The sequence below is a fragment of the Leptonychotes weddellii genome, chromosome 5 (genome assembly GCF_054177405.1).
Source record: "Leptonychotes weddellii isolate Sample4059 chromosome 5, ASM5417740v2, whole genome shotgun sequence".
Taxonomy (NCBI): domain Eukaryota; kingdom Metazoa; phylum Chordata; class Mammalia; order Carnivora; family Phocidae; genus Leptonychotes; species Leptonychotes weddellii.
The window spans coordinates 20,269,976-20,282,848 of record NC_138373.1 but is presented as its reverse complement, the minus strand read 5'-3'; the positions used below and the strand labels follow the sequence as shown (position 1 = coordinate 20,282,848).

At 46.6% G+C, this 12,873-nt stretch overlaps 1 protein-coding gene across 1 annotated transcript in view; it reads left to right on the top strand.

Moving 5' to 3' along the window:
* EEF2K (eukaryotic elongation factor 2 kinase) overlaps window positions 1-11,756 on the top strand; it is a 62,806-nt gene extending 51,050 nt beyond the window's left edge. Inside the window, exons 16-18 of the mRNA XM_081819870.1 lie at window positions 3,174-3,298; window positions 7,114-7,292; window positions 8,633-11,756. Coding sequence (XP_081675996.1) covers window positions 3,174-3,298; window positions 7,114-7,292; window positions 8,633-8,742 — 414 coding nt within the window. The 3' untranslated portion in view covers window positions 8,743-11,756. The remainder of the gene's footprint in view (window positions 1-3,173; window positions 3,299-7,113; window positions 7,293-8,632) is intronic.
* The last annotated feature ends 1,117 nt before the right edge of the window (window positions 11,757-12,873 follow it).

Here is a 12,873-nt window from a genome sequence, read left to right as displayed (position 1 = left end):
GTTGGTTATGCATCTGATTAAGTGGTTAAGCCTTGATTTCGGCTCAGGTCACAATCTCAGGCTTGCTGATGGAGCGCTTAAGATTCTCTCCCTCCTTGGGCGCCTGGGTGGCTCAGTTGGTTAAGCGACTGCCTTCGGCTCAGGTCATGATCCTGGAGTCCCGGGATCGAGTCCCGCATCGGGCTGAGTGGGGAGTCTGCTTCTCCCTCTGACCGTCCCCCCTCTCATGCTCTCTCTATCTCATTCTCTCTCTCAAATAAATAAATAAAAAATCTTAAAAAAAAAAAGATTCTCTCCCTCCCTCTCCCGCTACCCCTCCCCTGCTCTCCCTTTCTAAAACAATAAATAAATAAAATCTTTAAGAAAAAAAATTCCCGATAACTTCACAATCAGCTGTCACGAGACTGTAGAGCCAACTCCAGTATAAAGCTGCCTTTGGCTTGTTTCCCCAGCATCCGCCTCCGAGCCTGGCACAGAGAGGACACTCAGGAGGATCTGAGACCTGAATAAAGTAATCTCGGAGCCCAGAATGAGTGGTGAGGGGCCAGGACTGGGGGAAGTCTCCTTGTGACCTCAGGCTGTTTACACAAACCACACCCTGGCAACCTTGTAAAGGGATTGAGAAGCCATTTCAGTTTCCCCATCTGTAGGCATCCCGAAGGCCTTTCTCTGGAGGATGGACTCTGGCAGCTTCCCCTAGCAGGAGTGGGGTTGCACAGAGCTCTGAGGTTAGGAAAGGGCAGGCAGGAAGGAAGTGAGCTGTGTCCCAGCAGGCTTATGGCTTAGCAAGTAAAACAATGGGCATGAGCCCTAGAAGCCACTGTGAGCTCTAGAAAGCCCATCACCCACTTTCTCCAATGCCTCCTTTTTGCTAAGGCATTCATTTACTCGGCACATGCTTTTTTCTTTTCTTTTTTTTTTTAAGATTTTATTTATTTATTTGACAGAGACACAGAGAGAGAGGGAACACAAACAGGGGGAGTGGGAGAGGGAGAAGCAGGCTTCCCGCCGAACAGGGAGCCCAATGCGGGGCTCGATCCCAGGACCCTGGGATCATGACCTGAGCTGAAGGCAGACGCTTAACGACTGAGCCACCCAGGCGCCCCCCGGCACATGTTTTTGAGCGTCTCAGTCTCCTACACTTGGCACTGTCCTGGGTCCCTGCTCTCATGGAGCAAACTTTTCAGGTGGGGAACGAGGTAGTACAGACTGTAATTAACAAATAAGAATCTTTCCAACAGAATTAAAAATAACTAGCCTTTATTGAGCACTTCCTGTGCCAGGCATTGTTCTAATATGCTGGGGAAAAAATATGACAGGGAATGTGACAGAGGGGCTGGATAGGACTCTTGTGTTACTACACAGGTTCTGGCTACAGGGGAGGCTGAGAAATGTAGTCTTTAGCCGGCCAGCCATGTGCTGGCAAAAATATGACAGAGGAGAATGGATATAGGGACAGCTGGTGGTCTTCTGGGAGCCCAAAGGTTGAGAAGGGCCTCGTGGGCTGATAGAGGGTTTGGGATTTGTCTCTAAGCGAGGTAAGAAGCCAGAGAGCTGCTTTTGATAGAGAACTGTGACCTGACTTGGTCTTGAAAAGCGTCTCTATGGCTGCTTCGATAGAAAGGATCTTGGGGGAGCAGCACGGAGCAGGTAGGAATGGGCAGTGTTGGTAGGAATGTAACATGGTGGGGCCACGGTGGGAAACCGTTGGGCAGCGCCTCCAACGTCTAGGCGTAGAGTTACATATGACCCAGCAATTCTACTCCTAGTATCTGCCCAAGAGAATATAAACACACAGGCGCCTGAGTGGCTCAGTCGTTAAGCGTCTGCCTTCGGCTCAGGTCATGATCCCAGGATCCTGGGATCGAGCCCCGCATCGGGCTCCCTGCTCGGCGGGAAGCCTGCTTCTCCCTCTCCCACTCCCCCTGCTTGTGTTCCCACTCGCGCTGTCTCTCTCTCTCTCTATTAAATAAATAAATAAAATCTTTAAAAAAAAAAAAAGAAGAAAATATAAACTACACAACCGTGTGAAGACTTGTAACAGATGTTCATAGCAGCATTATTCACAATAGCCAAAAAGTGGAAACAATCCAGACATCCACCAACTGATGAATCAAATGTGGTATATCCATACAATGGACTGTTACTTGGCCATAAAAAGAACAAAACACTGATACATTAAAACCTTTATGCCAAGTTGAAGAAGCCAGTCACAGTAGACCAGGTAATATGTGATTGCATTTATACAAAGTGTCCAGAATAGAGAAATTTCTAGAGACAGAAAGTAGGCTAGTGGTTCCTTAGGCCTGGGTGGGATGGGGCATTTGGGAGGTGATGGTGGAGGGGTATGGTGTTTTGGTTTCTTCTTGGGCTGCTGAAAATATTCTGAAAGTGGTAATGGTGATAGGTGCACATTCTGTGAATATACTAAAACTCACTGAATTGTGGGTTTAAATGGATGAATTGTACAGTATATGAATTATATCTCCATAAGGCTGTTAAAAACTTTTTAAATTAAAAAATAAAAATAAAAACTTTTTAAATAATGGAAGTGGGGGGAAAAAAAGAAGAAGATAGCAGGAGGGGAAGAATAAAGGGGGGAAAATCGGAAGGGGAGACGAACCATGAGAGACGATGGACTCTGAAGAACAAACTGAGGGTTCTAGAGGGGAGGGCAGTGGGGGGATGGGTTAGCCTGTTGATGGGTATTGAGGAGGGCACGTTCTGCATGGAGCACTGGGTGTTGTGCACAAACAATGAATCATGGAACACTACATCAAAAACTAATGATGTAATGTATGGTGATTAACATAACATGATAAAAAAAATAATGGAAGTGGGGAGCCCTACTGGAGGCAGGAGATGACGTGGCTTTCTGGAGGAATCAGAGCAGATGGAGTACAGTGAGCAAGAGTGGGCTAAGCTGGGGATGCCTGGGTGGCTCAGTCAGTTAAGCGTCTGCCCTCGGCTCAGGTCGTGATCTCGGGGTCCTGGGATCGAGTTCCACATTGGGCTCCCTGCCCAGCGGGGAACCTGCTTCTCCTCCTCTCTCTCTGTGTGGTCTCTCTCTCAAGTAAATAAAATCTTTAAAAAAAAAAAAAAAAGTGGGCTAAGCTTCCATTCCTTCCTGCCTCATTTCTGTCTCTCTCCCCCTCTTTGGTTTGTATTGACAGGAGACAGAAGAGAATAAAACCAAAGGATTCGAATGCTTACTGAAGGCAGCTGAAGCTGGCGACAGACAGTCCATGATCCTGGTGGCTCGGGCTTTTGACACGGGCCAGAACCTCAGCCCAGACAGGTACTGTGGTTGTCGCTCAGGTAGAACTGTGGGATCTTGGGCTGCAGGTGGCTTCCCCTCAGTATCAGCACAGACCCAGGTTCCAGGCTCAGCTCCCCCAGTCCCAGTCTCCTACTGTGGACGAGATCATTCACCTCCCTGATCTCAGTCTCTTCACAGTGTGAAATGGGAATAATTAAAGAACTTGTATCCCAGGGTGGTTGTGTGAGGGTTAATTGAGATGATGCCTGTAATTCTCACTGTGCTTGGCAGATTCAGTGTGAGATAAATGACGGACCTCTTAGCCATTATGTGAAAAGATTTGCTCTTGATCCAGAGTGGTTGTCCCTAGATGATGGGATTAAGGGTAATTTTAGTTTTCTCTTTCTACTTTTATTTTTATTTATTATTTTTTAAAGAACACTTTTATTTATTTATTTATTTATTTATTTATTTTGGGGGGGCAGAAGGAGAGGGAGAGAGAGAATCTCAGACTCCCCGCTGAGTGGGGAGCCCAACGCAGGGCTCGATCCCATGACCCTAAGATTGTGACCTGAGCCGAAGTCAAGAGTCGGTCACTTAACTGACTGAGCCACCCAGGCGCCCCTCTACTTTTATTTTTACTATTTTTCACTTCTGAGAGGGAGAGGAGGGAGTGAAGCGAGCTCCAGTGGTGATTCCGGTGTGAGTTTCCAGCATGGCTCTGAGTCTCCTGGAGGCTACGACTCTGTGGGTGCAGGCACTTTTCTAGCTGTCTCCTCGGGCTGAGGGGCCAGGACTGGTTTCTGCAGAGGGAGGAAGAGAGGGTGGCCCAGCTTCACCTCATCTCCTTGGCTTAGCCAGTGGGAAGTCCCAGAGGTCCCAACAGTGGAGATCATTTGGGGGAATTGAACTGGTCATGGGACCCATTGCTCAGCCCTGTGGCTCCCACTGGGTCGCAGCTACCCCTGCTGTCCTCAGGAGCCCATGGCTTTATGGACGGGAGCAGGGTGGGCATGTTCACTGTCCACACCTACAGGGTTGGAGCAGCTTGGAACTTCCCTCCTCTTTGGGTCAAGGTCTCATCTTCCCCCCGCCACCCCACCCCCGGGTTTAGGGAATGTCAGGACTGTCGCTGTGTCATATCCAGCTCTCAGTGTCTAAAATGTCTCACTACGTGACATCCTTCCTGTACTACATATCACGCAGCCCCAAAACTGATCAGATATCTACTATGTGACAATAACGCCCCCTTCAATTTGGACTGTACCTTCACATATCTGTGATTTTATCTCACTGAGAGCAAGAACCCGATCTCCTGCATCTCTAATCCCAGCGCTTATCGCGGGGCCTGGCTTACTAGTTGAATAGGGCAGGTCTTTTTAGCCCCATTATATGGGTGACTCAACTTGTTCTGAGAAGTGAAGGGACTTGCCCGTGGTCAGATAGCTAGCAAGTGACAGGGCCAAATCCTGGGTCTTCTCCCCTCTCCTCCAGTGTACTATGCACCAGCCTGCTTCTCAGTGGACTCAGAGCTATACTGGCATGGAGAGCAGGTGAACAAAAAAGGCATGACACAATTATGTCAGGTCAAATGCCAACATGTATGGCTCCCATTGATTGCAGTGGGGGAGCCCGGCATGCTGGAGCTGGGCGCTGAAGATTTGTCTCTGAGGTCCTTAGGAAGTCTTTGCTCTGTGTGTTTTCTCCTCATGCCTTTTGTTTACATTTTATTCGAGATGATAGTGTTTTGTTTTGTTTTTGATTTGTTACGAATTTTTTTTTAGATTTTATTTATTTATTTATTTATTTGAGAGAGAGCACAAGCAGGGGGAGAAGCAGACTCCCCGCCGAGCAGGGAGCCCGACACGGGGCTTGATCCCAGGACCCTGAGATCAAGACCTGAGCCCAAGGCAGACGCTTAACCGACTGAGCCACCCAGGCACCCTGTTAAGAATTTTTTAATATTAAGGCTATCAATTCTTAGGCATATGCTTCTCTTTAAAAAAAAAAAACTTTTTCAGGGATGGCTGCCATCACTGTGGGGGAGGGGAGGCACATACTCCGCTCGATGAGCTTTGTTACTGGGTTTGGGGCAACTGGTTTTTTAATATTCGTGTAGTTAAATCTATCACAATTTTCTTTTATAGCTTCCGCTATAGTCATTTTCTTATTCTTCTTCCTCATTCCAAGCAGTTCCAGCCTCTTCCATTCAGGGCGCGTTAATTAAGGGCCAGCTCTGGGTAAGGCAGGGCCCCATGTAGGCCCAAATTTGCATTTATGTGGTTTCAGCCTTCTCAGAAGTTACCACTTAACATGGGAAGGAAAAGTCATTGGAAATTCCGAGGCAGGGTGGGCACCCTGACCATTGGGTGTAGAGTCGGGTGGGGGTGGGCAGGGAGAGATTAGGCCCTTTCTCCTCTTTCCCGTGTAATGCGTTTGGGGCACTTCTGCTTTGCCCTTCTAGACCGGGGAGGGTCAAAGCTGAAAAGAGTGAGATCACGTAGTATAGCGGCTTCCAGTCCACTGTTAAAACCCTAGTTTGTTGGGTATGTCACTGATAATTTTCAAATGATTTGCCCTTTCTATGAAATAAAATGGAATCAGTGTTATCTCCTGAACCCTATGCCAGCCAGCCACGTGTTTACGTTTATTCCTTTGGCAGACATTGAGGGAAGCTGAGCTATTTGCCAGGCCCTGGGAATGCAGCAGTGGACAAAGCAAAGTTCCAGCCGTCTTGGAGCTTTCGTCCTAGCCAGGGGAAACCATGATAAACAAGTGAATAAGTAAACAGGAGAATTACAGATTGAGGCGATTGTAGGAAATGGGGTGTTTGGGGGTGGTGCCTCCGAAGAGGTGACATGAGCTGAGGTTGGGGGGATGAGGAGTCAGGTATGGAAAGACAAAGAATGAATGCTCCAAGCGGAGGGAGCAGCAGGTGCAAAGGCCAAGGGGCAGACAGGGTCTGGCATGTTCAGGGTAGAGAAGGGGGCCCAGCCAGTCTGGCATGGAGGGAGGTTAATGGGAGTGAAGACAGGTGGAGCCAGGTCAGGTAGGGCCTCAGAGGAGAGGCCAGCAAGTCATTGGAACTGTGGCTCCTGCAACATTTCATGAGGCCCATAGACTTTCTTATCTGCATCTCTCCTTGCTCTTTCCTGATGTGCTATAAATAGGTACTCACATGCTTAGTTAGCACACTCCAAGAAAAAGAGCCCGCTGCCCTGTTTGCTCTGTATTTTGTGTTGTTCAGATGTGGATGGAACCTGTGTCTGCCCTCGGGGGCTTGGCCATTCATGTGCTATAGTAGGGAGAAAGAGTTGAGGGTAGAGGGGCAGAGCCAGAGAGAGAAGCCCGCTATTCTGGGGAGAGTCCTGTGTTTGCTCGAAGGAGAGACAGAGCTGGCCAGCACAAGCAGAACCAAAGATGGGGCTGAGTGACTGCTGTTAGCTTGGATGGTTCTGGAGGCCTTGGCAAAGGGTCCCCCACCCACCTCTTCTCCTGCTTGAGTCGTAGGGCGGATTGGCTGGTGTGCCAGCCACTGCTAATGCTAGCCCATAGAGTGATTTTGTACAAACTAAAAAAAATGCCCCCTTCCTCAAGATACTGTACATCATCTGTTGGAAAATTGTGTAATATACCAATCTTGCTAGGGAAAGCTACTTGACTGCTATCTTAATATATAAATCTACAATGTGAATGGCACCCCTTAGATATGGTAGCATTGGGTACTATGGGTCGTGAATCATTAGGTGGTGGCCCCCACTGGGATCCCTGACTTGTCCCTCCTGCTGATGGGCCTCCTCCCTCCTGCCCGTTGCCATGGAAACCTCTGACTTGTCTTTTGTATGTCCTGGAAGGTCCCAAGACTGGCCAGAGGCTCTATACTGGTACAACACAGCCCTGGAGATGACAGACTGTGATGAGGGCGGTGAGTATGATGGGATGCAAGATGAGCCTCGGTACACGCTGCTGGCCAGGGAGGCTGAGATGCTGTTCACCGGCGGCTGCGGGCTAGAGAAGGACCCGCAGAGATCAGGTAGGGCCTGACTGACCTGCCACTGGGGGCGGGCAGGGCTGGGCCGGGAGGGACATAATTCCTGTCTCAGAGGGAACTACAGCAAGATGCAAGACGGAGTCTCTTCTTTCATTGGAGAGGAGAAAGATTCCTACTGGTTCTGTGTGCCCACATGGTGCTGGTTTAGGAGGGAGCTTTATGGAGCTGATATGCAGATGAACATTTTTATCTTAATGGTTACATATCAGAAGTTTGGTCTTTCAGCAGTTTTAAAAATTGACCTGACATTTTCATTCCATAAAAGTCACCCTTTTTAAGTGTATGGTTCAGTGGCTTTTAGTATATTCATCATGTCGTGCAGCCATCACCACTCTCTGATTTCAGAACATTTCCATCACCTGTTAGCAGCGACTCCCCCTCTGTCCCTGGCAACCACCAACCTACTGCCTGTCTGTATGGATTTACCTGTTCTAGATGTTTCATATAAATGGAATCATACAATATGTGGCCTTTTGTATCTGGCTTCTTTCACTTAGTGTCATGTTTTCAGGGTTCACCCATGTTGTAATGGGTATCAGTGCGTCATTCCTTTTTATTACCAAATGATATTCCATCATATAGATATACCACATTTTGTTTATCCCTTCATCAGTTGATCTGCACGTTTTGTATACACACGCACACACATATATTTTTTTTTCCGTTACATGATAAATATACTGAACTCCTGATTTCGTAGGACAGGCCTAAATTTAAAAGTTTAAAAAAATTTTTTAAAGGTGGTATATAAAAAAAACCTAAGCAAATAATAATGCAATTCTATAATCCCTTATTTGAAATTTCTAAATCCAAAAAAACTCTGAAAACCAAGTGTTTTTGTACACATTGCACAGATTTTCTTGGAAGCAAAACCTCTGCAGAACTGACACGAGGCTGCTTATAATCTTTTTTTCTTCCCCTTTCATGCATTCCCCGCAATGAGCCTTGTAAAAATCCTCAGTCTGGTTCTCATTGGCTCAGATGGAATCCCCCGCCCACCCCTAAACCAATCACTGAGCTCATGGAGATGGCTTACTCTGATTGGTTGTGCTTAAGTCTGGATGTCTGATTGGCTATCAGTGGAAGTCCGTAAGGCCTGGTGGGAATGGGAAGGGTGCTTTGATTGGCCAGGCTTGAATCACATGCCGGGCCAGGCTTGAATCACGTGCCCACCCAGGTTCCACGCAGGGCGAGGGGATAAGGAAGAGATTGGATATTTAAAGGAATCTTAGGGTGCTGTTCCCAGGTAGGGGTCGGGGGACACGGGGCTGACAAAACAACAGGTGGTTCACCTCTCTGTGCCCCACTTTGCTCTTTTTCAGGCGACTTGTACACACAGGCAGCCGAGGCCGCGATGGAAGCCATGAAAGGCCGGCTGGCCAACCAGTACTACCAGAAGGCGGAGGAGGCCTGGGCGCAGATGGAGGAGTAGCTTGCCAGGAAAATCACTGCTGGCCAGTCCCAAGCAAAAGGGCTAAGACGTGGGGGCGGGTGGGGGGGTGGGTTGCGGAGAAGACTTATTGACTTATTTAGGGTTTTTTTTGGCGGGGAAGGGCAAGTATTTTTAGTGTGTTATAAATCAACTTTTGTATTGCGTCTTTTGACTCTTGAAAATGTCTTTGCTATTGGCGAAGACGCTACAGCTGTCCTTTAGGGCAGCATCTTGGGGAGTGGGGATTGAAAAAGCAGCGCAGTGAACCAACATATCGTTTTGAGCTTTTTTTTTTTTTTTTTTTTGGTCATGAGATCTAAGAACGTGCTTCTCTGCTATGGATAAAAAATAGGGCTTTGGGCTTGGCTCACCAGCTTTTTCAGGCTGTACTGAAATGAAATCTCAGGCCCACAGAACTTGTTTCCTGAGCTGTGATGAGGAAGATAGAGCTGCACGTTAGCTTTCCATGGGATGTGTATTATCATGACTTAGTGCAAAGCCTTACTTCTCAGAGCATTTGGAAGCATGATGGCATCCTTCTGTGGATGTGAGATTGCGCAGTACCCAGGCCCCCTTCCGCTGTTGGCAAAGGCCTGCACACTGACCGTTTGCTAATCTTATAGTTTAATTTCCTTCCCGAATGCAACTGATTTTCTGAAATACAGCCAAATTCCGTTTTTTTAGCATGCTTTCTACAGTGGGCTTTATAAAACAGGTTTAATTTTTTTGTATGCACACATTTACTACCTCTAACTTCTCCATCAGCTAGTGTGGAAGTGGGTGCGCCTCAAACCTTTTACATGTAAGAACAGCAACTTGGATTTGGAGCCTTTCCTCCAAGCTGACATATACTTCACATCTCAGTGGCAGCATCCATAGTGTAACTGAAGTATCTCTGTACAGTGTTCCTCTGTGTTTTCTTAGCATCTGACCTTCGTATGTAGGCTCTGTTCCCCAGCCCCTGTCCTTGCCATTTGCTGCTTGAAGCTGGGTAGCTTTTCTTGTAAATTGCAGCAGTAGGATTTCAGCAGCAACCCCTTGAGATTTATCTAAGATGTTTGAGGATGAGAGGGCAAGACTATAAACACTCATTAATTCCAGTAGTTTCCCCAGGGCCAGGCTGTGGCTCTGTATTTAATGAGCTTTCCCTTTAAAAGGAATAAGATTTAATATCAGTATGATTTTAGCTGGTGTGTCAAGGCAAAGAAAACACACTGCTTTGATCAAGCCCAAGTGCTAAAGCAGCCTCTCTTTCTGTGTTAAAATGAAAACAAAACAAAACAAAAGCAGAATGTGACATACAAACCGTTCTTACCTGTCCATTAAAACAGCTCTTTCAATACATTACTGTTAAGTGCTGTGGAATTGTGAACCTGTGCAAGCATTTGAACCTTTGGTCCCAAAGTTCAGAGTGTGCACTAGGTGCAAAAAATCAAGTGGACTCAGAATTACCCTTGGAAAAATTCCTTTACCCAATCAAAAAGTTGGCTTGCGTTAGGTTTTTTGTTTGTGTGTTTTAAAGCAGTGCATATAGTTAAATTGCATATGGTTAATGTACTCGAGAAGCAGCTTCATTGTGACTTATCTCTTATCTCCGTAAAGGGCCAGATAGTAAATATTGTAGGCTTTGTAGGTCATGGGGTCTCTGTTGTAACTACTCAGCCCTGCTGTTGTAGTGAAGAAACACCCAGGAACTGTACTTAAATGAATGAGCTTGGCTGATGTTCCAATAAAACTTTATTTACAAAAACAGCCTGCCTAGGCAGTAGCTTGAGGACTCTAATTCTTGAGTAAGGGTTACTACAGTATGTCCTGAAGGCAAAAGCTATCTCAGTTTTTCAGCTTTCAGTGCTCAAAAACACAGTGCCTTGGCAGAGTGAGCACTCGAAAAATGTGTGAGCAAATGGAGAGCCAACCCTAGTCACAGCACCTAATCCGTGGCTCTGAGTCTTCCAGCCAGTTAATGATTTGTTGTCTGAATTGACTTGCAATGTCAGTCCTCCAGTTCCAACCCACCCACCTCCATGGCCTTAACTCAGCCAGCTTCTCTTCCAGGAGGCTGGGTTATGGCTTGGATAGAGAGCTAAGCAAATGCTTATTGAGGACCAGTGAGAGTCAAATAATCTGCAAGATGCTGAGATTTTTCTGAGCCAGTAGGAGAGCTTATCCTACCTTCAAAACCTAGTTTTGTGCCTGCTAAAGCTGGTTAGAGCATCTTTTTTTTCACAGATTCTGGGCATGCAAAAACAAAAGACAGAGAACCCCAGGACATTCTGGCCCAATTGGGAAGACATCAGAGACCATCTTCAAGAGCGAGTAGCAGGTGGAGGTCCAAGAGATCAGCAGAGTCTGGAATATAGTCCCGTATCTTCCGACATAGATGGAGAAACCAGGGTTTTGAAAGACAGACTCTCACAGTGACAGTGCTGGTTAGCAAGCTAGCTGCAGCTAGGATTTGAAAGCTGCTGTTATTTAGAGGATCCCAGGGATAAAATTTAAAATTAGACTAGAGTGTCATGTCCCTTTCAGCTTTGCTATTGTTTTGTTGTTTCTTTTTTTTTTCTTTTAAGCAGACTTCTATGGATGTAAGAAGGAAAAAAAAAAAATCCCAACCCCAGGGCATCTGAATATCCCTGCGCCTCCCCTCCCCTGAGGCACTGTGGGAATTCATCATCAAATGCAAACTTGGGGAACCAAGCCCGGTAAAGTGCCCTCGTTGTCATCTTAGTGATTTCCTTTCATCCCAGCACATTTGTCTGCTGTACTGGACATGATTTACAAATCGACACGTTTCCAAAGGCATACGCAGCTTGTGTGGGGGGAAAGGAGACAAAATATACATATTCTCTGCATGGATTTGTGCCTGTTAGTCCTGTTTCTAGTCTCAAGTAACCATTTAACCTAGACGAGGTGGACCCTGGGTGGGGCCCAAAGGAGAGGCCTGTGTTACCAATTTATTTTTGCATATGTATTCAGTTCCATATCATCTTTTCAAATAAAGTGGTTTCTTTCTTTCCGGTCTCAAATTCAAATGCCTCCTAGTAACAAGGGACGGAGGCTGCCTGGATGAAGCAGCTTGGGGTGGGGGGGCGGCCCAGGCCCCATCTGAAAGGAGCAGCTGGGATTCAGCTCCAAGTGACTGTCACCACAGGAAATGCGTGGGCACCATGTTGCCCATTTTTCAATCTTTCAAGAGCTGAAATTTTTTGTTAATGCAAGTTCTCCTGATTTTTAATATTTCTAATAAATTCTAATTTTTTAAAAAAAATTTTGTCTAGATTTGGCCTTGTGCTGTCCTTTTGCTTTAAAGTATGTGAACCTCTTTTTTTTTTTCTTTTCCTGATTTTTCTCATCCATAAAATAGAAAAGATAATCTTTATATGTCGGAGCTGTCATCTGCCACAAAGAAGATAATGCCTGTTAAAGATGCTTTGTGATCCAGAACTTAAGAAAATCTTGGTCACCAGTATGATTGTTTGGTTTCAAACTAATGCTTTTTTAACTTAAAGAAATTTGAACATAAGCATAGTACATTAAAGTCACACGCTTAGGTCCATTGGCTCCTGAGGCCCCACTAAAATGACAGGAAAGAGATTTTCTTAATGGCAGAAGCTCATGAGGCTGGAGAGCAGAGGGATCATAGTTGAATTAGCACTGAGAACCCCGCTGCCCCCAAAGGCTGACGCATTGGCACCAGGAACCTCTGGAAGGGAAGGGGAAGTGAAATGGGGCTAAAAATACAGGGTCAGTTGAAAGACTTAAAGTATCAGACTACTAGACCAGCTTACCTCCCCATGTAGCCAGCCGGCTGCCGGTCCATCACCCTGGAAGGCCAGGCCAGTAGAGAGTCCAGCTACTCTACAGAAAAGAGGGTTAAGGGGAAGTTTCCATATTGGCTCTAGAGGCTTCACCAGCCGCCTTTTCCCTCCTGTGTTGCCAGACATTGGCAGCTTGACTTTGACCCTCCTGGCAGAAGGCAGACTAGAGAAACCCCTAGGGAATCTGTGATGAACTACTTAAAATGTCCTTCCTCCTAATGAAACTGGCTGCAGGGAGCACCTCACTGGAAAGACCTCAGCCACCCAACCCCACCCACATCCACGGGAATTCCCACAACTTTTAGAGCCCTAT